Here is a 27,687-nt window from a genome sequence, read left to right on the forward strand (position 1 = left end):
AAGTCTCCTGCCCTAGTTCAGACTCTCTATTTCATAAATGAAGGAATGGAGTCTCTGAAAGAGCAGGTGACTCACCCAAGTTCACCCAGTTAATTAGAGCAGAGTTCCCCAGGAAAACCAGACCAGCGTCTGCCCCAAGCAGGGCTCAGGAGCACTGACTTCTGACGACGTGGAGCTTGGTCCCTGCAGGTGCCATGGCTCAAGTCTGGCAGGGAGCGCAGAGAGGAGGGGCAGCCAGGCTCTGGTGGTGGGCCCCCCAGAACTTCAGGCTTCTGCTGCCTCCCTGTCCATGGCAGAGAGGGACTTGGGTGATAACGTGCTGACTCAGCACCCTCTGACACGTCATTCCTCTCCCCACGCAGAATGCTCCTCAGGGAATACCGGACCGGCACTCAGAGCTGCCCGCATCCTCAGCCCCATAGTGAGAGCAGGGGACTTGGATGTGTGAGTGGTTAAGTCCTGCACCTGGGGGGAGGGTGGCGGGGCACAAGGATTTGATAGGACTCAGACCAGATTCAGGTCTTGGCTCTGCTGCTCTATAGAAGAGCTCCCATTGGCAAGGTATTTCACCTTCCCAAGCCCCAGTTTCCTCAGCTGCACAGCCAAGACCATCATAGTGCCTCTTCCCAAGACTGGTGTAAGAATTAACTGAGACAATTTATATGAAGTGCTTTCCTACAGTGCCTGGCAGTACATGATATGTATACCTGTACCATCCAGCGGTGGTAAATGCTTACCTTTAAGATCTCACACCCAGCTTCTTACTGATACCTTGGTAAAGATGGGCATAGGAAGAAATCCTCTTCCCACTCTTCCAAGAATTTGCTGACGAGTGTGGCAGGAGGCCTCTGCAGAAGCATCTGGAAGAACTTGCTGCCATTAGCAGATGCTGCCCACGCAGAGGTTATGAGTTTGCCCCCTCTGAAGATTCTAAAGGCAAGTCAATCGTGACCTTTCTGGAACGGTTGAGTGGCTGTCCTGCTAGGAGGTGAGGGAGTGAGCCCCAGGAGCTATCATGGCCATCCACTCAGCAGCTTCAGCTCAGTGAGTGGTCAGCACAAACAGGATGAGACATGGAGGGATGGTGACTCAGTGGACAGAAGGCAGAAATCACAGGTCAAGGCCCTCCATCACTTCTGTTCCTCTGGAACCAGGGTAAACAGGCCTTGCTTCAAATGTTAAAGCTCAGCCAGTGGCGTGCTGGAAACCCAGCCCTCAGGAAGGGGAGAATGTGGAGGAAGAGCCTTCGTTGCGGCTTTTTCCTTCTCCTTGGTGAAAATGCTCCCACCATGGCCAGTTTGAGGCTGCCAGTGTGACATCACTGAATGTAGAGCTGGGAACTAGATCCCAGCTGGTACTAGATCGCCACTCCGCTGGCGGCAGCCTACGCTCCAGGACGGGACAATGGCGTACATTCCCTGGGCTCCAGGCTGACCCAAGTCCTTGATAAGAGACCCTAGCACCTTGCACTGAAGATAATTTCTTCCTTCTACTGAAATGAAACCTGTCTCCTTATAGTCCCCACCACCTGGTCCAAACTCATTGCCCTAAAGCTCTGTGGTCAGTCTTTTCTCTTTCCTGCTTGCACAACTCAATTCTTCACCTATACCTCTTGCAGCAAAACTTACAGACACTTGTTGGCCCAGCACCTTCCTCTGGGTGCTTCTGGGTTTGGCCTGTGCCCCTTACAGAATGGCCTACAGAGCTGGACACCACCTTCCATGTGAGTCTGAGGTGTGCCAGGTAGAACCTTCCATCACTGGCTTGAACTGAACAGGTCACAAGAGGACCTTTATCTGGGTCTTCCTCCAGACTTGTACCAATTCCTTGGCTGGTTTATAAGACCCCAAGGGTGGACCTTAACCTTCTTTCTACCCCAATGCCCAATATGTGCCCTGTGCTCACTCTGCAGTTACTCAATACCTGCTGGCAATGTTGACAATGACCATTTTCAGGCCCCTTGGCTCCTCTGATTCTACAAAACACCAGCTTTAAACCTACATTCCCATGCATGCCATGGGTGATAGGGCCCTGTAGGACCACAGTGAGCCAGCCCCTTTCCAGAAAGCTGGGCGTAGCTGTCCCCTGAGTGGCTGTGGACACTGTCTTTACAACAATATAAGAGCCTCTATTCAAACCAGAACCAGAGCCCTCAAGCTAAATTGCAGACTTATTTTATTCTTGTTCTGACTTTTAGCACATTTGTGCTTTTTATAATAACATATTATGTTGTTATTTTTCTTTTTTTTTTAAATTTTTTGATGTTTTTTCTTTCTTTTTTTTTTTTAATGTTTTATTTATTTCTAGGAGAGAGAGAGAGAGAGAGAGAGACAGCATGAGCAGGGGAGGGTCAGAGAGAGAGGGAGACACAGAATCTGAAGCAGGCTCCAGGCTCTGAGCTGGCAGTCAGCACAGAGCCCGACGCGGGGCTCGAACCCACGAACCACGAGATCATGACCTAAGCGAAAGTCGGACGCTTAACCGACTAAGCCACCCAGGCGCCCCTATGTTGTTATTTTTCTAACTCCTGTTTGGAGAGTTGTTTACAATATGTCCAGCCTTCGTTCCATATGTTTGAACAGGTCATAGGAACACACCTGTCCTCACCTTTACTTTCCAGCTTTTTGCATAAATTATGCCTCAGTCCTCACCACAGCCCAAGAGATCTTCATTTCACAGACTAAAGAAATGAAGGTGGATACCTCAGATCAAAAGGCCACCCTGCTATGTGAGAAGTCCCAAGGGCGATGGGCCCAGTGGTCCAAGCTTCCTGGACTGGCTTGTCTCAGCCTCAGGAGCCAGGGGAGGACCTGGCTGCCCCATTCAAGACCTCTAAGCCAGAACAGCTATGGACAATCTTCTCCCCAACCCACTCAGTTTACAGACTCTTCTTATCTTAGACCAGGTTACCTCACTGTGTCCTCCAACCGGAGAACCATCTCCAAACTAACAAGAGATATAAATCCTTCCATACTTCAGACCTGGGCCACCAGCTTCCTTCATGTGGCTTTGACATCCTCTGTGGTCAGGACAGACCCTGAGTCAAGGTCCCTTATGGTTTCTTATGGACAAACTGGTCACAGACACACATGGGCTGCCACTGGCCACGTGAACTAAAACCTTGTGAGTTCCCTTGCTCCAGAACAGACCAGGAGTGGTCACTGTGGATGCAGGTCTTTGGTGGTACCACCCAACCTTGCTCTGAGAAGTATTTAATGGTTCACAAATAATCCAACCAGTAGGTTGGTAGGAGCAGGTAGGCAAGGGAGATGACGGTGAATGGTGAATACATACTATTTTCTCTGCAGGAGAGATTGGTCTAAGGTGTGAGCTGGAGTACGGAATTCCTTCCCATTCTCTTACTATCATATGGAAGCAGGTGCATTCTCTCTCTTTCATACTGTCCCAACCATCCTCATCATCTGCTTTAGTGAGCCACCGGGTTGGATGGCCCCAAATGGGGTCCCCTCTCTGGGATTCAGCTATGGATGTGCAAGATCTGTGCAGTCCCCGCATGCCTGATGGCAATCAGCCTCCCACTGGGATGACCTTGTGGGGAGCAAACTTTCATCTTCTTATTAAGTGATGACTAGTGTTTCAGAATTACTCCTGTTGATCTGTTTGGGGTTGATTCCTAATCAAAGCTCTCAGGCTCTCCTTTGCCCCCTCACTGCTGAAAGGTTAGCATTAAAGAGAAGAAAGGTGCTCTGATTTCTGTTGCTGGGCTGCCAGCTTGGATCTGGGGCTCTGGAGAAGATGAGGGGGTCTGATTTTGTCCCAAGCCTTGTGTTCAGATCCCAACTCTGCCATTACCAGCTGGGCGAATTCTGGCAACTCTCAGAACCTCTCTGATCTCCAGTGCCCGCCTCCAGGAATACCTCGGGTGTTGTGAGGGTTAAAGGAGATCTTGTATCTAGCAGGTGCACAGAAGACAACAAATCCCTATGGGTGTGTTAGCTGCTGATACCTGGTCACGACCACGTTCTCTGATCCATGTTCAGTCCCTCAGGGGCAAGGCACTTCCATAGAGCTTTCTGGAGTTAACAGACCTGCCATAGGCATCTTCAGCAAGAACAAGGGAGTGAAACCAGCCTGTGGCATTCACCCTGACCCTCTCCCAAGAATAACCCTTCAGCAGCAGCTCCCCTGCTGGCCATGCACCTCCTGCCCACACACACCAGAGGGGAGAGGCTGCATTCACACATTCTTATTTTCTCAAAGGCAAAAGAAACACGGCACTAAGGCCTCCATGTAGCGACATGGATAGCTAGATAAATAATTACTAAATAAATAAATAAATAAAAATAAACAAAGAAAGCCTCCAATGAGCTTGAATTGCTGCCGTGCTGAGAGGTAACTGGCAGATTCAATTTAATTATAAGATACAGAGTTGTAATGGGGTGTGTGAGGCTCAAGGAGGATTTCAGTAATGGGAGGACAGCGGGGGTTCCCTGCCTTCTCTGCTGGCTCTTCTCCTAACCCCACCGCCTTCTTTCCTCTCTTGCCATGTGGGCTGGGGCAGAGGTGGGGAGCTCAGCACTGCTCAGGAGGACAAAGTCTGGCCCACCCTCCGGGCCTCTGCTCCTCTGTATCCTCAACTCCCAAGGCCACCCAAGTTACCAGGTCCGGTGCTGGTCCTCACTCAGGAAGACCGTGAGGAGGGGCCAGCGAGGGGCTCCATGCTCACGGCAGTGCCTTTTTCTTCTGCCCCAGTAAAGGTGCACAGTGGGGTAGCAGCCCCTGCTGCAAGGCCACGTGAACAGGCAGCTCTGATCTGTTTGCCTGGGGACAAAAGGAAGCCATCACCTGCCCTCCCTCTTGTATAGCTGTCTACCCAGAAAGTGGAGGGGGCATCCTTTAGCCACTGAGGCTTAGCTAGCCCCCTTGTGTCCTAGGACCCTAAATAGGTGACCATCTGCCTCCGCTCTCTCTGTCTCTCTGTCTCTCTCTCTGTGTTGCATACCATCCCAGCTACCTTCATCATCTACGGTGGAGGGGCTGCCAGATTGGATGGCCCTACACTCTGTACACCGCCTCCCCAACTCCCAGGACACTGTTTCCTTCTGCTGCCACTTCCCTTGTGCCAGGTGAGAGCAGACGTCTCCGTTCACCCCCACCCTATTCAGCAGAGGCCTTGAGGGCAGAGGCTGGCCATTCTTATCTGACTCCACTGATAAATTCTTAAAGGCCAGCTTGTGGCCCTTATGGGACTTTTTTGGTTAATCCTCAGCTTTTATGATTTTATTGCAGCCATAAGTGGGTGACAAAGAGGTTTGCAAGCACATAACTAAACAGCCACTGCTCTCCATGCTTCCCCACCCTGCCCCCACCTCCCTGTCTCCCAGGGAGGCAATCCGTCCTTCTCCAGTCATGGACTCTCCAGGGGCTTGGCTCCCACAAGGACTTCTCAGTGCCCCCTGACCACCTGGCCGCAATGCCCATGACTCCGTTGGCCCACACCCTCTGAGCGCACATGGTCCCCTTTTTCCCACTGGGGCCTCTACTGGCCACCTGGGCTCAGCATCCAGACTATATCCCAGCAGAATGGCACAACCTGGGCTCAGGGATCAAATGGGCCTAGATTTTGGCTCCTCCACTTCCCAGCTATATGACTTCAGGTAAATTACCCAACTTCCCTGAGCCCCACCTATGCAATGGGGCTGATAATCCATATCTCCAGGAATCTGTGTGAAGATTAAATCCATACATTAAGTTTATATTCATAGCCTCTTATTGGGCCTCTGCCTTCCCAAAGATCTGGACCTCAAGTCCACGGAATGGGGTGGGGGTGTGGGGAGGACTTTGGAGTCTTCCTCATGGCTCTAGGTCTTAGTCCTTTAGGGATTCGTTTGGTCCTAAAAGAAAAAAGAGAAAAGAGACACCCTCTTTCTGCCTGGCCTCCTAGCTGTGATTGACTGGCTGTACCAGGCTGAGCCTCCCCAGGGACAGGGCACACAGCTGTGAAGCATCTGGTCCCATTCAGACATTACTCACCAACTTCCAACTTTCTCTCAGGAAAAGTCTAAAAGCCTTGCAGGCATATGGCCTTCAGCACTCCCTGTTCCTCACAGGATAAGCAGAATGATGACAGGCCATGGGGGAGGAATGGCCTTCATGATCCTGTTTCTCTGTCATATTTCCTCACAGAGCAGTTAACCCCCTGGGATCAGACATCTTAAACCAGAGATGGCTGAGGTAATCTTGTACATGTGATGAAACTGTTTCCATAAAATTCCTCAACCAGTATTATTAAACTCTCCCCTATCCCCTGCACCTCTCACAAAGGTATTATACCAGTTGTCCAAAGAACCTCACTCATAATCAGGTTTACTGGCTTCAGCACTTACTAGCTGTATGACCCTGAGTGAGTTATTGAATCTTTGGGATTATCAATTTCCCATTCTATCAGATAGGAATAATAATAGTACTTATAGAATTTTTATGATTGAAGAAGATAGTGCATACAAAGTACCTAATACAGAGATGAATAAACCATAAACAATCAGTAAATTGCAACTGTTTTTTTTAATGTTTATTTATTTTTGAGGGAGAGAAAAAGAGTAAGGGAGGGACAGAGAGAGGGGAAAAGAGGACCTGAAGCAGGCTCTGACAGCAGGAAGCAAGCCAGATGTGGGGCTTGAACTCATGAACCATGTGACCATGACCTGAGCCAAAGTCAGAGGCTCAACCAACTGAGCCACCCTGGTGCCCCTTATAAATGGCAACTTTAATTGTGATGATGAAAAAGTGAGCTTGGCCCCCGATGGGGGAGCGCTTGGTGATACCAGCCAGTGGAGAGGGGGAAGACTGGGCTGTGTCCAGCCCCCAGGGGGTAAGGTAGCCTGTGTCCCAATTCCAGGGTGTAGAGGAGTGCAGGAGAGTCTGCCAACCGTGGGGCCTACATTGATACACCAGTGGCCCAGAGGAAGGCTACATTCTCAGTCAATTGGTGGCCATGTTGGAATTCCAAGCAATTAATTAGTTGGGAGAAAGACTCCAGGCAGTATCAGAGGGTAGAAGATAAGCCCAACCTTCCATGAAAAGAAAGATGACAAGAGTCAGGCAAGGTCTCAGAGAGCAGCCCGGTAGGCAGAGACTCAGAGCATGGCAGGGTGCACCAGGCACGAAGTCAGGCAGACAGGTGGACTCAAGCTTTGACACTTGATAACTGAGGGACCCTAGGCAACTCCTTACCCCTCTAAAATGTCCATTTTTTTATAAATAAAGACAAGAATAGTAACACCTATCTTTATAAGGTCAGTGTGAAGGGGAAACAAGATGAGAAAAGTAAAACACCCATTGCCACCTAGTAAATGCCTGATTTATCTTGACCACAATGTAGAATCAGGCCAATGGAGCAGGAATTTAGGGAAGCCAGAGAGGAGTGATGACCACATGAGCAGCAGACTTCCTGCAGGCATGCAGGGTCTGGGGCCAGTGGCAACATAGGCAATCATGGACCCCAAAGCTGTTAGTGAGAAGTCACTGAAAGAGTGCCTGGCTTGGCCACCCTGTAGATAGGGCCAGTAAGGACTGGCTGAGGCAGCTAAGGAGGCCAGAGGCTGGCAAAAGTCTTCCCCCGTGTTACTTCTTATCATTGCTGCATTTGAAGCTCAAGTTTATCCAAGTTTATCAACTTTTACCATCAGATTTCAGAGGGAGCCCTGCTCACTGGAGGGATGAGCTGATGGGTCACAAAAACCCTTGGGAATGATCTCAGTGATTGCTGACCCTTCTTGAAAGAAGGTAACGCCACTTGAGCTTCTCATGTAATTTATTATTTTAAGAAGTTAAGACTGTAGCTGTTTCAGGTTTCTCTTACAAGAATTTAATTGGTATGTAATAGCACAGTTAATTAAATAGAAATCAATAGCTTAAAACAACTAATTGATACCTAATATGAATGGGGAAAAACTTGGTTCTAATATAATTAACTCATATTAAATAGGTAATGAAACAGCAATTACATCTTTACAACAATGTAAAGTTTATAGTTCTTTAATAAACTTAGAGTTAGCAACAATGAGAGTCAAAAATTATGAAACAGGTATTATTGGGCTATTAAACATTTATTACTTGTCCTGGAGGGCCAGAGGCAGACACTAGTCAGGATTAATAAACCTTTGCTATTCCTCTCTTCAGAATTCTTTACTATAGAGGTTGATCAGAAAACTGTGATATATGCATGATTTATGGGCATCATTATTGCCTGGGATGTGAGTAAAAATGCTGAAACCAGGGTGAGGCAGAACTGAAGCAGAAAGCAAGAGCTTAGCAGAATCAAGGTGAGAACTTCCCAAACATGAGGCTCCGGCATCCTGTGATCAGCCAGGCATCCAAGCAAGACAGACTTTTGATGAGTCAGGCCATCAGTATGGATGCCCACCAAGGGTGTCCCCCGTACAATCTCGACTTCAGGGCCCTTGGTGAGAGCCACCCCATGACCTGCAGCTCCTTTTCCTCCTTGGGGCTCCTGCAGCAGCTGTTGCCATTAACGTGGAAATAACTCACATGCTGCTAATGACACTTTGTGTTGCTGATCTACTGCGTTTGATTTTTGTTCACCTTTTCACAAGTATATATGCCTTACATAGTCAACTGGATTATCATCTCAATGTGGAAGGGAAGCTTGCTTTACATGTTTTTGTCTTGCACATGGTGTACCTAGAAACCTCTCTCTGAGTGTCTGTGGACAGGATATCATACCTGTCACACTTTATAAATATGTGCTGGTTGTGCCGGGCTGGTACTAACACTTGTAGTAGTCTACCCACATTATCCTGTTGCTTTTTATGTAATTCATTATGTAATAACTTGATCTACAGACCAAGACATCTGCTCTCTGAGGTCAGTAAAGCTGATTAAAAATGTATTCCTTCAGGGGTGCCTGGGTGGCTCAGTTGGTTATAAGCATCTGACTTTGGCTTAGGTCATGATCTCATGGTTCATGAGTTCCAGCCACACATTAGGCTCTGCACTGTCAGGGTGGAGTCTGCCTGGGATTCTCTCCCTCTCTCTCTCCCCCTCTCCCACTTGCGCTCTCTCTCTCTCTCACTCTCTCTCTTAAAATAAATAAATAAATTTTAAAAAATGTATTTCTTCAGAGCTAAACTCCTGCTTATGTAATCATCCAGGACCACTTTACTCGGGAACTGTATCACGTCACACACAAGAAATCCAAAAATGCACCATTATCCCCCTCACCTCCCATGGACGAAGTGGCTTTCTTTGTCAGTTACTTCTGATACAGACACCTCTCTTCCCCCAATCTGCCCAACTAAAGCCACTGTAGTCATCTGCCCCCTTCTGCTTGAGCCACTCGGGCACTCAGCTCATTGTCTCTTCCCAGAATGTCTTCCAGATTCACTATGTTCTCTCCATCCTCAGCCTCACCTACTGCACCCACCTGGCTGGGCTTCCTGACTTGTTTCCTTTTCTAGTCCCTAAACTTGTAGCTACCACACTAGCCTCCGAAGAATACCACCCCAAAGTTTATTATATCACCTTGGATGAGTCTCCCCTTTCATACCTGTAAAGAATGAAATAACTGTAAAGGAGGGTTAGAATTTAATGGTCCCTAACCCCGAATCTGATATTTCACTTCTGTTTATTGAGCTCGCCCTTATCAGCTACTTCATTCTAGGCACCTTTACCAAATGCATCTGATTTTCATATTAACCATGTGCAGAGGGTCTTACAATCAGTACCCACATTTTTTACAGTGCAGAGAAGCCCTGAGCATTGCTCCCTCTGGAGTGCTAGAGCATGACTCCAGCTAGCACAGAGAGTTTCGAAGCACACATGGCCTCCCTGTGACTCTAGCCAGGTCCAGCTGACGCCTTCTCCATATGGTCTCAGGAACCATCTGGTGAGCTATTTTCAGCCCCTCCACTGCTCTCCTGTGTCAAGGTGGCAGGGATGGAGAGGCTCTGAATGTCTCCCTGAGAAACCTCAGGGTCCTTTCACTTGCTTTCTAATCTCAGGCTGACTTCAGAGAGCAGTGAGAGAGAGCAGATGTCAACCCATCATCTCTCACCAGGAGTACTGCGATAGTCGAACAACAGCGCTCTCTTGTCTGGGCCCTCCCCCTTCCTATCCGTCCTGTGCACCAGTGCCAAAATGGTCTTTATAAGATGCAAGTCTGGCCTGTCGGTTCCTTCAGAGGTCTGTGAGAGAAGAATCTGCTCCAGGCGTTTCTCTTGGCTTGTAGATGGCTGTCTTCGTGTTCATATGGTGTTCTCCCTGTATGTGAGTCTGTCTCCAAATGTCCCCTTTTTATGAGGACAACAGGGGCATTGGCTTAGGGCCCCTCTAATGACCATTTTAACTTGATTATCTCTGTCAAGACCTTATCTTCAAATAAAGTCACATTCTGTGGTGAATACACATTCCACATGTGAATGAGGGGGAGAGGGGATGGGCAGGGAAGAGACATAGTTCAACCTATAACTGTCCCAGCAAGGACCACCAACCTCTGTTCTCAGTTGTCTGGTATGTCTTGATTCACAGCCTCTGCAGCCCTGGGATCCCAGACTGGACCCTGAGAAAGCTATAAATCAGACCCAGATTCTAACCTGAGCACTATTATCAGCTAGTGCTTTGCCCTTGAACTGCCCTTTTACTTCTCTGAACCTCAGTCTCTGAAACCAAAAAAATGGAGGAAATAGACCCTTCTTCCTCACCTACTTCACAGAGCTCCTGTGAGCATCTAATAAGGTAGTGAATGTGACAGCATCATGTAAAAATAAGGGTCCCGCAAATGTGAAGTAATAGCACTGTATCATTGTTATTACTACTAAGAATAAAGAAATCCTATGGCTAGAAATAGTCCCATCTTCACCTTGTGCAACTGAAGGAAAATGATTCCATTTACAAAGTCAGCCCTTTTTATTCCTCCCAGAGGAAATCTCCATTTCCTAGACTTCTCTTCCAATGAATTTACAACTTCTATTCACTTGGCAACGACCCTCACCTAACTTACTCCATTGTGCTAAGTTTCAGCCCACCTGGGTTGATTCTGACCTGGGTAGGGGAAAGCAGGTCACTGCCCAATAGTATTTAGTTGGCACTTTCATTGAATCTACAGATTTTTCCTGAGCTCCTGCCATGTGCCAGGCACTGTATTCGGGACTAGGGGCTCAGAGCTGAAAATGGCACAATCCTGACCCTTCTGTTGCTCACAGTCCAGGAGTTCCTGGGGTCCATTCCCTTCTTCCCGAGAAACATGCCCTTTCCCCATAAAAGCTTCCTTGCATAGTAGTATTTCTTAAGCCTTTGCTTTTCTCAGACAGTGCCCTCCCCAATGCATCTGCAGGTGACCCTGGATTTCTTTGCTGTCAACTTTCCTTTTAAGCCAAGATGACTTGATTCATATTAATCATTTTCCATGGCCGCCTTCGGTACATCTGGTGGTTCTGTACTGATAAGTGCTCAACCAAAGGCTGCTGCCCCAAGGTCTGCATGGAGAAGACCCTGACATCTTGCTGTTAAAATGGGCATCTGTGATCTGATTCCCATTGTAGAATCCCAGCACTGTGTGACAAGGAAAGTGGCAATCTAGTGGTTGGTCTAGCTCACAAAGTGAAAGATTCTTTGTGTCACATTCCCTCATTTTTCCCCTAAGAGGAGCCTGATTTGTTTGGCAGGGTAGAGTTTCTCCAAGACAAAGTGGTTACGTTCTGCTGCCACCACCACACCCCCCTCCCTGTCCTACCCAGCCCTCTCTCTGCTCAGTGCTTTTGACAACACACTTCCTCCCCTCTTGGATTTCCACATTCTCCTCACCTCCCCCACCTCAGCCCTACTTCCTCATGTGGACCCAGTGACCTCTAATTTAGCCCTGCAAATCTCCCCGAAGAATATCCCAAGTTTTCATACGTGGGTAGCTATCTAATTCTCACTTCACTAATTCTCCAACCTGCTCGTTCTTGCAAAGATCCCAGTGGCTTCTCCCCACTTCTCAGTGAGGACTCAGTCGGAGAGCCCTCTCACTTAATACATTTCTGCAGTGTGCTTATTAGCGCCTTGTAATATAGCTGCCTAAATAATTAAGACTAACCCACACGTGTCAAATTAAATGAGCCAAATACATTGAGAAATTGCCTCACCCTCCATTTCTTTTATTAATCGGGTTTTTAAAAAATTCTTTTCCTGCTCATTTGCAAAAATCAAACATGGTCAGTGAGACTCTTACTTATAATAACCATCCATGTGGCCTCTTTCCTCAGGCAGTCACCCTGGGGGCAATGATGGGCTGAACTGGGGTGGCAGAGGCAGCCAACACAGATGATCTGGATTCAACAGGTCTCCCACACTCGCTAAATCTTTAAGAGAATTATGCCTGCTCCATTTCCCCGAGAGCTTAGGAGATGGTCCAGCAAGACCAACAGGAATGTTGGCCTAAATCCATCCAGTATCTTCTGCCCCCTCTCCTCCATGCTTCCCTGGGCTCCATGCAGGACCCCCAGCCCCTTTTCTCATTAGGAGCCACTGCTGATGTGCTTTAGATGGGCATAAGAAGTCAATGGAAAATATAATAAGAACCGTCAGCAGTTTTATCATTCTGGTGATGAACAATGCTCGTGCAATTATAATGGGCTGGTTAACTCTGCCTGTCGTCAGCACGTTGAGGCTTCTATACAGTCTCAGAGTCTCAGGCAAGAGGCTATTGTTCGCAAGAGCTGAGAGCCTCCTCACAGCTTGTATGTCCGCTGGCCCCCTCCTGGCAGACTGCATTCCTGCCTCTTGAAGGTGGTTGTTAGAAAGAATCCACAAATATAGTAAGTAAACATCAAAGGGGCTTTGATCCACAGGGCCCTCGACAGAGCAGGAGCCCTTGAAGAAAGGGCCAAGGCCTTGGATGAGGGAACTTAACATCGTCAATTTGGGCGCCTGAGATGTAAAGCAGTTTGAAGTGAGGTTGGCTTGGCCGTGCCTTCAGAAGAGCATGTTCGTGGAGGGGACGGAAGAGAAGTGAGCGCCTTTGGAAAAGGCACGCTCAAATCTGCTTCTCTGCTCTTTACTGATAGTTAATAAACCCCTTTAAAGAATCAGGAGATCAAAGCCAGCAACCTCCCTGGGCCATGGCATTCTGCCACCAAACGCCATGCTTTGTTTTTCTCTAGGGAAAGAGCCCCTAAGCTTGACTTATCTGTCTCTCATGGGCCCTTTCATCCTGCAATCCATGGAGGGTAGACCTGGGTGACAAGAGGTGGTAGAAAGGTAGGGGGGAGAAATGAGCCCACCCTGTCCAAGCTCTAACAGCCTAGATGCTAACCACCCAGGGCTCAGAGAAACACCCAATGTCCCAGGAGAAGTTGCTGTAATGCAGCACTCAGTGGGATCCACCTTCCCTGAGACACTGATGGAGGTAATCCCTGGGTACCCAGAAAGTCTGGCAAGCCCTGGGAGGGGGTGCAACCACATTCCTCTTTCAGAAATCATACCCCTTGTCCATTCACCAAGTTTATGGCAGCCGCCCCATTTGTATGAGGTCTAAGCAAAGAGGTGGGAGCAGGGAGTCTAAAATAATCCTCAGAAATCATTTGGCATCTTTGAACTTTGGGTTTCCCATCTGCATAGTATGAAGAGCAATAACCTATCTGCTCACCTCATGGGGTGCTGGGAAGGATCAGAAGAGGAATTTGGTGTAGAATTGCTTCAAAACCCATAAAGCGCTTAAGACAAATCAGGATTAAAGGATAAATACCAGAGGGGAAATCTTGCTTTCTTGTGAAGCAGATGTACTCTAGTCCAACACCCACACACAATGGCCACCCAGTTACCAAATGCCGTGCCAAAAAAAATAAGAAAAATAAAAAAGTCTGCATTTGCTACCTGGAATCATTGTCTGCCTTGTTTTTCTGTTGTGTCAAAGTCTTGTGGGACCAGAATCTATGTCTTGTGTCTCTTAGCCATCCCAATCCCTGTGTTCCACACTTGAGTCCACACCTCATAAGTACGTGAGGATGGCCCTGCATTGTGCCTGAATATAGGAATCCTCAGACCCAGAAACTCACTCTCTCCCAAAAGGTAGTCTCCTCTACCTCCACCGCTACCCTGACTTCAACTCCTGCGTCTTCCCCCAAATTCACCCAACCACTTCGCCATTCCCCTGAATCACCCACTGTGTCTGATTGCATTACTCCCTCCTGGACACCACTAGCTGGGCCCTGCCTCTTCTTTGGCAGGCCTGACGACAGTCACAGCATGATCTAGGTATAGGCCCCAAGCCTGGGATATATAGAGCCTCATTAACCTGTGGAGTAGTGGTAACCAGTGTGGACTCTGGAGCCATATTGCCTAGATTCAAACTCCTGGTTTTGCCACCAACTGGCTCTTCCATTTAAGACTGGTCTACTTAATACATCTGTAAATGAGGATGCTATAAGATGATGGTATGTGCCTCAGAAGGTTACTGTGCAAATCGAACGAGGAATTATTGGCTTAAAATGATGCCTGGATCATAGCAAGTGCTACATACATGTTAAATAAGTGGTCCTATTTATAAGAGCAGCAGATTCATATCCCCTGCAAAGGGGCCTTTGGTGACACCTGATCCATTCCTAGCTCACTCACCTGTGCTTTTCTTCCAGAGCTGGGCCTCCAGAAGAGAGGATGCTGTCTGGTGCTGGGCTACATGGCCAAGGACAAGTTTCGGAGAATGAATGAAGGTCAGTGAGAACCTGTCCACACTCTTGGGGGTAATGTGGAGGGTGGAATCCTGCAGCTGCCCTGAAGCTATGGTACCAGGAAAAAGAACCTGGGTCAGTGGGCAGAGCAGTTGGATTTCCATGAAGCTATTTATATAGCAATGTGGGGAAGAGTAGCTAATGCCTAAAACAGAGCATGCTGATTGGTAAACACATTTCCTTCTCCTATCTTCCCTACTCCCTTTGTGCCCTCTACTTGTCTTCCTCTCTCTTCCCCACCTTTGTTCCCCAACCACTCATCAAGCACAATTAAATCTGCTTCTATTATCTTTTTAAATCCAGACCTCTCTACCTTTCTCCTCAAACATTCACATTTTTTGACTGCCTGCTGAATAAACAGCACCTCACAGGGCACTGGGAAAATACTAAAGAATAAGGGAGAGCTTTTCTTTTCAAAGAACTTACAATTGGAAATCTTCTGTCTTTTCGAACTCCACTGGTCCTACCTCTTCCTCTTACTCATGGGTCATTCTGCCTTCCTTTTGCTCTGGGTCTTTCCTCTAGGGCTTGACTGGGTCACAGAAGGCTATAGGAAGGTATTGACATTGATGTGGAGCCTGGGAAGTAAAAGGGGGGCTGTCACTTGTGGGCCTGCTATAATAAAGAGCCAGTCCCCTCATCCCCAGCCATCTGTCTCCGTGCAGCTAATAACGCTCTCCATCAGTTGCCACAGACTGTTTGTCAGGATTCAAAAGTAGATAAACAATGGCTGGGGATGCCATTTATTCATTAAAGTCAGACAAATGAAGCCCTGGCTCTCCACCAGCCAGCTTGCCATGAGCTGGGCCCCTCCCTTCCCAAGGCTCAGAGCCCCTATAGCCTCATTCCCATCCCAGGCATAGAAGAGGCAGCTCACCTGTACCATCTCTATCTCCAAAGGTATACCAAGGTTCTGATGCCCTCTTCCCATGCTCCTCGGCTGGTTCTTCTCCCAACCACAGTTCATGACACCCACACCACCATGGGCTCCCCGGTCTAATACCTTGCCAGCTATAGGTTTGTTGCCAGCACCCATCATGGTGACAATTTGACAAGAGTTAAGCCAGCACAATTGAATACAAGGAGGATCCCCTTCTGTGTTTTGCAGCCTGCCTGTGTAAGAAGGCAGCAGCAGCACCAAGAAGGCACTTCTCGTTTGTAGGCTGAGTCTAGCCAGGGTTAGAAGTTGCATTGTCTGCATCCTGCCAGGTGGTCTTCCTCCCTGATTTGTCTCTTGCTCAGTCTATCTCCTCCTTTCCCAACACCACCTTTATGAGAGTGAGAGGCAGTAACTTCTAATTTGTGGAAACTGACAGGGTGCCTCTGTCCATAGTGCTGAATAGACGCATTCTCTTGCTGGCAATGCTCATTAGAGAAGCTAAAAATGAGGTTCACGGGGATTGGGGAAGCCAAAAAGTCAGGAGCTAGGCTGGATTAGAAACCTCAAGCTCCAAGTGTCTGACCCCAGCAGAAGGATAGTGACTCCCAATCCTGGTGCCTAAAAAGAACCATATCACAAGGCTGATGAACACAATTTGACACCCCCTGCAAGGGAGGGGTATATTCGTCAGATCAGGCTGCCATAACGACAAACCACAGACTGGATGGCTTTAACAACAGTAATTTACTTCCTCACAGTTCTGGATGCTGAAAGTCCAAGATCAGGTGCCAGCAGGGTCAGGTTCTGGTGAGAGCTCTCTGGCTGGCTTGCAGAAGGCCACCTCCTCACTGTGTCCTCGCTGTGGCAGTGAGAGAGAGAGAGAGAGAGAGAGAGAGAGAGAGAGAGAGAGAAAGAGAGAAAGCTCTCTGATGTCTCTTCTTATAAGGACATTAATCCTGTCCAATCAGGGTTCCACCCTTATGACCTTACTTAACCTTAATTACTTGTGAAAGGCCCTATCTTCAAATATAGTTATATTGGAGGTTAGAGGCTTTAACCAAGAAATGGCAGGGGGAACACAATTCATTACATAGCAAGGGGTCTGAATGCATCTGCCATAGCAGAAGGGTATAATGGTAATACTATGAGCCAGGGTTTTTAAAAATGATAGGTAAAATTTAATATTAAGTAGAGAGTAGATGTTGTTTAATTAAAAAGGGAAGGAACGGAGTCAGGGGGCACTACAGAAGGACTTGGAAACAAGACCAGGGTCTGATTACTTCTGAGAACAGTTAGCTTTGCTGTCTGCAACAACTAAGCTAAGATGGCATATTTTTTAATTTTGTCATGTTTATTTGTTTATTTTGAGAGAAATAAACAAAGCATGAGCAGGGGAGGGGAAGACAGAAAGAGAAAGAATCCCAAGCAGGCTCCACAGTGTCAGAGCAGAGCCCAACACGGGGCTTGAATCCACAAACTGTGAGGTCATGACCTGAGCCAAAATCAAGAGTTGGATGCTTAACCAACTGAGCAACCTTGGTTCCCTGAAGCTGCCATTTTAAAGAGTTCTTTCTTGTTAAAATGGGAAGATACCAAACCAATGCCTATTCTCTCTGGGCCCCTTCTCCAAACACATACAGTCCACACAAATGTGTTATTCCTGTCACCTGGTTATGGTCGACTTGATTAAGAATGAGCAATCCCAGGTACCTTACCCCTGCCAAAATCCTCCCCCTTGTGAAGATTAATGGGGAATAAAGCAAGGTATTGAGAAAGAGGGAGGGATCAGATGCATTAGCAATAGCCAATGGATAACAGAGCAGCTGACTCCCTACCCCTGCCTCCCTCTTTGCCTGTAGCTCTTACCCCTCCCAACTTCCCCAACACAGAGATTCATGCACATATACACAGCTTCACACACACAGTAGCTGCTGCTGCTGCTGCCACTTGGTAAACAAGGAGAAAAAGGGGTGGCAAGCAAGCTAAGCCACCGCATATGATCAGTTCCACATCTCAACTAACAAACAGGAAACCAGATGCGAGGAGGGTGAGACAGTGGGGCAGAAGGAGAGATGCGTGAGATGGATTGGCTCTGGCTCTGGAGGGTGGGAGGCACGGGAAGAGAAAGGAACTGCAGGGGAGGCAAAGGCTCCTCTCTGCTCCCCACTCCAGCCAGTCTTGCTACCCCAAGTGCCACATTATACATGTTCTCCTCTCTCTAAAACGCGCATGCCCAAACTCCAACACGTCTGCAGATAAGAAAAGGCATCAGCAAGCATGGGGAGCTGTTTTATGGTATATAATTATCTTGTACCAATACTCAAAATAATTATAACTTCCACATATTAATAATTGAACTCGAATCGCAGCCATGACATAGATCAAGAAACGGAAATCTCTGTCCACACTGCACTATACACCTAGGTATAAATTGAACAATTGGTAAAATAGTAAAAAATAATTTTCTCCCAGATGCTGGGATTAGTGAGATATTGGAACAATTAGCTGCTTCTTCCATTAAAGATAAGGTGGTGATTGTAATATTTCCAATTTAGAATAAAAATAAAAGAACTACTTGTTCTGTTTTAAAGCATACTTGTTCCATTTAACACTATCTAATAGGGTGTCTGTCACCAGAGGAGAAGTGGTCCCCTATTTCATCTGTCTCCTGTTAATTTGGTATCTTTTTATCTCCTTCTTCCTCCTCCCGCCCCCTACTCCTTGCTACATTCTAAAAAATAATAATAATAATAGCTTCAGAGGGAGCAAGAGAAAAAATAATGAATGAACAGGAGTTTTATAGATCTGGGGTTTATCATAAGCTAGAGTAATCGCAATCGGTGCTGTTAAACTACACAAAGCAATAAAAAGAAAACACTATTCAAAGATCGTTTAAGGAGGCATGTGATAGTCAATGAGAGGTTTGCTCTATTTGGGAGCGCTTAATAGCTTCTTGGGTAGAATCTGCAGCATTTGGTGGGTAATTGTGTGTGTGTGTGTGTGTGTGTGTGTGTGTGTGTTCTCTCCTGTTTGGACTCAACACATCTGAGGCATCACATGGGGACACAAACAAAATTCAATGAAGGGCAGACAAGAGAAGAGGAAATAAAGACAGATTAGGCGTAAGAATATCAGGTGCGCTTGACATAATCGTCTTCATGTGATTAAGTACATGGTGCTTTAAATAGGAACTGCTGGAAGGAGATCATTTATTTACTCGTCAGAAGTTTATTGAATACCTACCATAAAAATAATACCTATTTGCATAATAAATGCCAGACACTGGTCTAAGCATTGGAGCTTTCAAAGTAAGTAACACATCATCCTTGCCCTCAGGGAGCTCACAGTTAAAAGACACAGGTACCTCTCCATGTTACTGTCACCTCCACAAAGGAATCTTGCCTGACTGCCTTACCTAAATTAGATACCCCTCTTCCCCCACCATTATGCTCCATCGTGGCAACCGGCTCATTTATTTCATGGCACTCACTCTAATTGAGGATTATTGATTAGGCTGTCTGTCCCATCTAAGAGTTAGGCAAAGATGCTGCTCCCTCCTTTCCTTGCCTACCCCTGGGCCTTCACCCAGCATCTCGCACATAAGGAGTAGTCCGTCGATTGTAATTTATATAATTAATTAATGCCCTGACTGACAACAGAGGGATGTGTGAAGTCATCCACTGGCGTAAGGTGGGTCTTGAGAAAGAGCCATTAGGCACAGAGCAAACTGACTTGGAGCTTTCTAGAAAATCAGTGTCCACATCTCCAGCAACTCCCTAAGTCTTACCTCTCAGCGCGCCTCCTGTTCTGGCACAATAGCCCCTTACTGGAGGCCAGGGCCCAGGCAGGTAGGCAAAGGGAAGGCCCCCACAGGTGATGTTCCTCCTCTCTGCACCAGCTCTCCTTCCTCTCCCCATCTACTGCTGGGCCACATCCTCAGGGCATCTCTAGACAGATATGTCCACCAGATTTGCAAAGGGAGCCGTTCCCACTGTTTCCTCATCCCACACACACACACACACACACACACACACACAGCCCACACCTACCTGTATTCCCTTTCCTTTTCCTGGCTCTTCTCCATTACCCAGTTTTCCTGGAGAGCCCAGAACCACTCACCTTCTCAGTGCACATTGCCTGCCTAGGGTTGGTATTATTCCTAGGCTGGATAGAAGGCCCTCACGTGGTTCCTACTGAGGGGCACTGCCTGCCTTGGTATTCCTCTGTGTTAGAACTTCAACAACCCTAGAAGTTATAGTGCAACCACCAACTGAGGGAAGCCCAGGGTCGTTGAGTGACTTGCCTCGGCTCAATGGGAAGTTGCTGGATGAGCCAGGACCACATTCCAGGTCTCCCAACATCCAGTCCAGTGCTCTTAGAATTCCGAAAGAGGAGGCTCAGCCCATGAACGGAAGGGAAGCCCCTAACGCTTTCACTTGGTTTGGTTTTCAGAGCAGCTGAAAATACAGAGAAAGTGGTTTGGGGTAAAGAGGGCAGAACACAGAAGTCTCCAGGTGGTGTGGGAGGAAGTCAAGAAAGGTCTGGAGTGAGAGACATAGACCAGGGAAGATCATTTCTAAGGGACCAGAAAATTCTATTAGCTCCTAGGAGCCCTTAGAAGGGGAAACGAGGAAGAGGATGTTTAATGGAGGAGAAGGGAGGCAGCAAAGTGTCGGCCTCCCTGCCAGTTTTCTGAGGTCAAGGTGCGCCTGCGCGGGAGACTCTCCCTCCTCCCCACGGGCGCGCGATCTCAGGCGCACATCTGGAGCGGCGGCCGTTTTCCCGGACCTTCCGCAGCGACCGGCTGCTTCTCCCAGCTCAGTGAAGGGAAAGCAGAAATGCCTCCTAGCGCTGTCGTTTTCGCCTTCCTAGGAAGAAACAAATGCACTGATTAGCAAAGGCAGCTTCTGTTCACTGGAGACCTCTGGGCCCCTGGGGAGGGGCTCGAGCACCCAGGAAGGAGAAAGCCGGACCCTCAGATGGAGGCCCCCTACGGCCTCATGCGTGCCCCGCAGCTCCTGGCAGCGCCAGCCCTCCTAGTCCAGACTCTGTGCAAACACACCTGCACCACGATGCCCGCCCTCCCGCCTCACCCGTGCGCAGGGGCCGGAGCTCTGGGAGGACGGGAGCCCAGGCATCTTCAGCAGCTCTGAACTATCTGTGGCGGCTCGGAATCTATCCTTTCTGCACCCTCGTTCCCCAGTCCACAGAAATTCGTCTAAAATGTCCCGTTTCCTGCCTCTCCCTTAACAGAGTTGATAAGAAAACGAGGTGCCCCCATCAGTGTAGTAGAAGAAGCACCTAAAGCGTAAGGAGCCAGCTGTGTGACGTTGGGCAAGTCCCCCAACATTCAAATTGTCAACCTTCTCATGTATGAAACTGAGTAATATTGGAGACGATGATCTATAAGCTTGTTAAAACGCGAGGCTTCAAAAAAAAGAATCTATCCTGGCTGCCAGCCCGCTGTGCACACCCTAATCTCACCACTCACCCCGTGATTTTAAGTGCTCTGGTCACCAAAGGAACCAGTTGACCAGGACATTGACTGGGAGGCTTTGCTCAGCAGCCTCAGAAGGCAGGTCTGTGTTTCTTTTTCCTATCTGTCCTCTGAGAGTGAATTCAGGCCCGTGTCAGCTGTCCCCTGGGTGGCAATGAGGCAGTCAAGCAGGCTTATGGGACATTCTGCTTTTTTTTTTTTTTTTTCAGTGCAGAGGGGCAACAGGACCCTGGCCCAGGTACCTGATCCAGTGGAGAATGAGTCTGATGACCTGTGAGCCCCTGCTGCTCTGCCCATTGCAGCCACGCAGGCGGGCTTGTGCTGAGGGCCCACAATTCCCAGAGACCACTCCTTCACTGCCTGCAAGAGCCCCCAGGATGTTGGCTAATACTGTCATTTTGTTCGTTGGGCCTTTTGGGTGCATTTTTTCTTATTTCATTTTTCTTACTGATGTGTTTTCTTCCACTGGGGCTGCAAAACTGGTTATTTGTATAACGTCCCTGTTTATTATTTATGGCAAGACGCAGATTTCCAGGGCACTTTATGATTGTTATTTAATTCACTTGGCATCTTGGAACAAGGGACCCACCATTTCCATTCTCCTTCCGTGATCTGATGGAGAATTCCAGAGACTTTTTCTGGGTCCTGTGCCTCCAGCCAACATTCCTAATGGGAAACCTACTTATCTAAGGTGAGCTGGGTGGTCCTTGCCCCCAGACCTTGCCAAGCTCCTTTTTAAACTTCCGTTTCCTTGGGTGCCTCGGTGGCTCAGCCGGTTAAGCATCTGACTTCAGCTCAGGTCATGATCTTGTGGTCTGTGGGTTCAAGCCCCGTGTCGGGCTCTGCGCTGACAGCTCAGAGCCTAGTGCCTGCTTTGGATTGTGTCTCCCTTCTCTCTACGCCCTCCCCCACTCATGTATCTGTGTCTCTCCCTCAAAAATAAATAAACATTAAAAAAAGATTTAACTTCATTTTCCCTCATATCTACATCCAGTTCTTAGCAAGACCTAGAAGTGTCACCTCCCAAATGTCTGTTGAGTCCAACCACCTGAGTCCATCTCACGACCACTGCCCTTGTCCCCATCACCACTCTTCCTCACTGGACTACGGAAGTGCTCTCCAACCAGTTCCTTGTGCCCATGATTCCCCCCACCCCTTCTCTCTCAATTCATCTTCCACACTGCAGCCAGAGCAATATTTCAAAATGCAAATCTGATAATGTCACAATCCTCTTGAAAATATTTCAATGGCTTTGTATTGTTTTTCGGAAAAGTATCAAAAATCTTTGGCATGTTTTATAAGGCTGTACATGATCCAGTCTCTACCTTTATCTTTGGCTTCACCTTAACACTGTACTGCAGACGCATCAGCCTCTTTCAGCAACTCAAACAGGAATGCTCCATCTGCCACAGGGCCTTTGTCTGTACTGGTCCTTCTTAGTTCAGCCTGTACATAGAAGTTCTTATTGCCATTATTTAACTAACACTTATCTTCCCTACCCTTCCCTTAACCTGTAGGCTCTGTTGGGTCTCCATTACATCCCAGCACCCTAGCATAGTGTTTGTACAGAGTGGACATTGAAAGAAGAACAAGGAAATTAACCTTCTCTGCCCCTGCCCAAGATGCTGGGACTAGGTGATCTGAGAACAAGGGACCCCTAGAAGACACATTACAGAGTACGTGAGGAAGAGGAAACAGACTCAGGAAAGGCATGTGACTTGCCCCGAGTATGTCAGCCTATGAGCAATAGAGCCAAGATTCCAGCCCCGGCTTCTGACCCTAAGTACAGTCCTCCTGTCTCTTTGCGATGCTAAGTCTTTTAAATCAAGGAGTAACAGGGTCGAGTGGCTCAATCAGGGAAGTCTGGCCACAAAATATGGGTTGAGGCTGTGTTTTGAAAGAGACGAAGCAAAGAGAAAAGAAAAGGCAGTGGGTTCTTTGATGTAGACATGACGCATCGAGAGTATGGCCATCGCCCCCTGTGAGCCCAGCACTGGGTCTGGCACAGCTCCGTCCTCAGGAACTTTGCACTCTATTGGGGGAGACTGCATATATTTCATACCAAGTTGCTTTTGCGGTTCTTTTGTTTTGGTTTTTTCCTTTTAGCGTTGTGGTTAGCATGCTTGATGGCTAAGCACTGTAGCTCGGGAGTCAGAAGAATCTAGATTCAAATCCCAGGCATTGTCAGAGCAGGTTTAGAACCGTATCATGAAAGGTGCTCCTGGCCAGAAGGGATCAAAGGTCATCCAGTCCACACCTTCTTCTGATGGTCAGTATCCCTGTCAAGTACCAATGCATATAAACACTTTTGAATACTGTGGTGCTATGCGCTCACATAGCCACCAGCCACGTACCGGTGCCTCGCACTGTGCTAGGTAGGCCGTTGGCATGTACGACACAGTCCCTGCCCCAAAGGATATCACAGCAATTAAAATACAGTGACACAATTGCTATAACCAGCTATGCACAGGAACTCCGGGAGCAGGTAAGGGGAATCCAGTCAAAGTCTGGGCCAAGTGAGTCGTGCCCAGGAGTGCCCTCATGCTTTTTTTTTATGAGGCCATTGCAACCTATCCTTACATCCCTCCAAACTCAGAAAATTTGCTGTCTACCAAGGCCATGGGCACCTTCTCGACCAGGCTCTCAAAAGGGGCTTTAAACATAATGCCCCTTCAACACTAACCATCTATAGTTTATCATCTAACTGCATTGATGACCGTGGGACCAAGTGACTTAGGTGACAGCCACTGGCAAAATCCTGGGGTCTTACCTTATGCCCACTCTGTCCTGAGGGGGCTTCCTTTCTTCTCTCTGCCCCGCTTCCCTCCATCCTCCACGAACTTCAAAAGCTTCATCCCTGAATGCTGAGACCCTCCCTCCACCCCTCTCCCCAGGGTGAAAGAGTCGGAATAAATGAGTGTGCTTAATGGCCTGCAGTGCCATAAAGTTTTTAGAGCTGTGTGCTGGAATGAGCAGGTTCAGGCTGAGATGAATTATCCACGGCTTTTATCAAAGGAGAGTCAATAAAAACCTGAAGAAGCTTGCCCCATCTCCGTGGAGTGGCCATGTCACATCACTGGGCCCTGCGTTCTGGAAATAATAATCGGACGGACGCATTCTCCCCCCGGTTCCATCTGCTTTCTTCCCTATGCCCTTCCTTCTCAAATGTATTAGTTTCTATGGAAACTGTGTTGTTGCTGGTATAGGAGGAGTTTAATGACATTCAAAAGTACCAAATCAAGTCCATTTATATAATGGTTTGAAATACACATAATGGCCTATGGAATATAGGACACAGTGACAGTTTCAGTAACTGCGTACAGAGTGTGGGATAAATAGAGCAATGTAATACTCCCCACCTCCAAGTCAAATGTGCCAGGAATAACCACTATTCTTCATACTAAAGAACAGCACTTCTCAACCATTATTCATGAAAGAAATCTCAAACACTATAGCAAGCTGCTCTCCTCTCACTGAGGAAGGTCGGTGGCTGGATGCCGGGGTCCTCTGCACCCAGAGCTTTGACCAGAGTCAGCCAGAGCAGGTACAGAGGAAAGGGTCTGACCTCGAGGAACAAAGGAAGAGAGGAGCCATTCTGCAATGGGCTCCTCAGGCCCCGCCCCCTGGCCTGCCCACTGGACTAGATTCCTCCTGCATCTATTCTTATGGCTCGTTTCTGTCTGATTCAGAGAAGATTTTTCAGGCACCTACTGTGTGCCGGGTGCTGTGGGAGACATGGAGATGAATGACAGAGAGGATGCCTTATCTTAGCTCGGGTTCAGCCAACAATAGGCCCAAAGCAAGGTCTTGCATGTAATGGTCCATCTGGGAAGTCCAGAGAGTGCTGGAGGGATGACAGGGAATCGACATGGGAAAAGGAGGGCATCCAACAGAGGCGGCCTCATCAAGCCTGCTGCTATAGTGGGTGGCTGAAGCCCACCCCCAATGGGATGTCTGAGAAGTGAGGTGGCATTCACACCTCAAGTTTGGACCACCCAAGCAGTGGGGAGTGGATCTGCCAGCTCCTGTCAGTAACTGGTGATCTGTTGGGATGGGGTTGTAAATTCCCTGGCATTTCTGGCCTGCACTTTGTGAAGCCAAGTGGTCTTTGGCTTAAGAGAGACCTCAGGTTGCAGATACTGCAGATCAGCAGTTAGCCTTTAGGCACTGTAGCGGTCAAGCCTCAGCAATACAAGGGCAGGGGAGCGCCAGTAGAGTTGGCTATAGCTCTCAGAGAATTTTGAGTCCAGTGGGGATACAGGCATATAATAAAAGAGCAGAAGGCAGGGTGATGGGAGAGCTAAGGAAGTGTATAGGTGACATGTTCTTAGAGCAGAGAGGTGGGGCAAGCCATTTGTTCTGACTTGATTAATACTGGGGGACCCTGAGAAGTCAGGAGAAGGGTGGGGAGCTAATCTGCAAAGACACAGGGAGGCACTTTCACACTTACATCATGTAACCCCCATCACATCACAAGGTAGGTATGTTATTTCTGTTTTGAGGATAAACAGAGGCTCAGAAAGATTAAGTCATCTACCTAAGGCATCCAGCTCTTAACCTGGTCTTCTTAGCTCCGCTCTGCCTCAGGTCACTTTGTGTATTTGGGAGATGAGGGTGGGTGACTCCCCTCCATCACCATGACCAAGCGCCTGTTGTGGATCCGTGTAGACTTCTCCCCCATGGCCCCTGACCACTGTCTCCCATATTTCCCCACATTATGCTGCCCATGGACCCTCTGTCAGCCATCAAGGAAGACCCTCTGATCCTGCCCCAGATATAGATTGGACTGACTACACCTACTACTGAGTGAATTATCTGGAATTCACTGCCTTGGGGGTACAAGAAGGAGAAGAGGAAGGGCGGGGAGGGGGTGCCTCAGTTCTGGTGACCTCACAAGCATGCTTTCCACCTTGTCTTCGGCCTCTCCTCTCCCAGCCCTGCTCTGAAGCCATTGCTTCCGAAAGAGCAAGAGGGACCAGACATACACATTTCACTGGGACAGCACTTCTGCAGCATGGTGATAGGATTTCCATGAAAACCGGGCTCCATGGTTAAATAAGGCGGGGAAAGCTGGGCTAGCTCTCACTAAACAAGTCCATCCAACAGAACGAGTCAGAGATTTTAATAAGCCAAAGGGCATGGGGAACCACTGCAAGGGGTATATGGTTCACAAAGTTTCCCAAGCTTGTTTGACTACAAAACAGTTTTCCTTAGAGCATGTTTTAGGACTAATGTTCCTTGGAATTCATTTCGGGAAATGATGGTTTAAGGCCCAGATCTGCCACCAACTTGTACGAGTTTTGTCACAGAGGCAAAACTCAAGCCCGCCTTGTGAGGACCAGAAAAATAGCACATTGTAAAGTACAATATAAATAAGATGGTGCTACTGTTTATTTACATGAAACAAACACATTAAGGCTCCCAGAGAACATTTCAAGTCAAACAAATAAATAAATGTCTTTAAAAATAAGTTTGGTTCCTGACAAGGTAGATGACCTTGATCTTGATCTCTTTTGACCTATGCTTTCTCATCTGCAAAATGGGTATACGTGTGATTCCAGCGTATGCAAATGTTGCAAAGATAAAATACGGATGATGCGCATACAGGTTCTTTGAGAAAGCATAAAGCACCACAAAACGCAAGGCATTACTATTCGTGTTCCAGACTAAAACCCTCAGTTCAGTCCCATTTTGCTGAGATCAAAACGTGGAGTGTATGGGGGGAGAGGACCGACTAGTGGGAGAAATAACAATGACTAATAATTTTCATCCATATTTATGATGTTAGGAGTCTTGTATGAGCATGTCGCTGAGGGAAGAAAATGAATATTTCATGAGTAAACACTAAATGTGGTATTAAGATAAAATGGACAGAAGGGCCCCAACTTGCCTCTGCAACCAGGTTCACCTGGGGAGGTCAGCACAGGCTCTGTGACTGGGCTCCAGGGAGCAAGTCAACTGGTCATGAGGTAAGAGCTCAGCCTCCCAGCATTGATGGGGAGCTGTCCCCCATGACTGTTGGAGATAATCCTGCTCTGGGACGCAGAAGAGCCAGTGCCCACACATCTACCTGCTGAGTAGCCTTGGGCAAGTTACCAGAATGACTCTGGCCCTCCATGTTCACACTATAAAATGTGATCAGCCTTGCATGGCTGTGAGGACTCAATCCAAGCCCAGCTGTTTGGAAGAGGGCTTTATAATGCACACAGGTAGGAGGTGTTATTAGTCATTTATCCACGCAGCAGACATTTATTGAACACCTACTATGCGCCGGTCACGGCCACAGCCACTTATTTATCATTTACTGTGCGCCAAACAGCATGTTCATCATTTTATACACATCACCTCACGTATCACCACGGCCATCTGAGAGGTATCTGTTATTACTCCCATTTTCCGCATAAGGAAATGAAACTTCTGGAAAGATAAATAACTTGCCCAAAGCCAGATAGCTAGTCAACGGCAGAGTCCAGGACTGTATGAAGCCAAAACCCTTTATGCCACATTAAATGGCCCGTTCTTATCCCTGCTGCTTCTGCAGAGCCAGTGGGACGCCTTGCCTCCACCTCCGGCCAGCTCTTCCCTGGTCTGTTCCTGCTTTGTGCTTCCCCCTGCCAGGG

At 47.9% G+C, this 27,687-nt stretch overlaps 1 protein-coding gene across 4 annotated transcripts in view; it reads left to right on the plus strand.

Moving 5' to 3' along the window:
* Positions 1–27,687, plus strand: part of KIRREL3 (kirre like nephrin family adhesion molecule 3) — a 546,848-nt gene that overhangs the window by 407,347 nt on the left and 111,814 nt on the right. For all 4 annotated transcript variants that reach the window (XM_039254901.1, XM_039254903.1, XM_039254902.1 and 1 more), the window contains exon 2: positions 14,595–14,672. In XM_039254901.1, the coding sequence (XP_039110832.1) occupies positions 14,595–14,672 (78 nt within the window). The remainder of the gene's footprint in view (positions 1–14,594; positions 14,673–27,687) is intronic.

This window comes from Hyaena hyaena, unplaced genomic scaffold (assembly GCF_003009895.1).
Source record: "Hyaena hyaena isolate Hyena2069 unplaced genomic scaffold, ASM300989v1 scaffold_500, whole genome shotgun sequence".
In the NCBI taxonomy this organism is placed as follows: domain Eukaryota; kingdom Metazoa; phylum Chordata; class Mammalia; order Carnivora; family Hyaenidae; genus Hyaena; species Hyaena hyaena.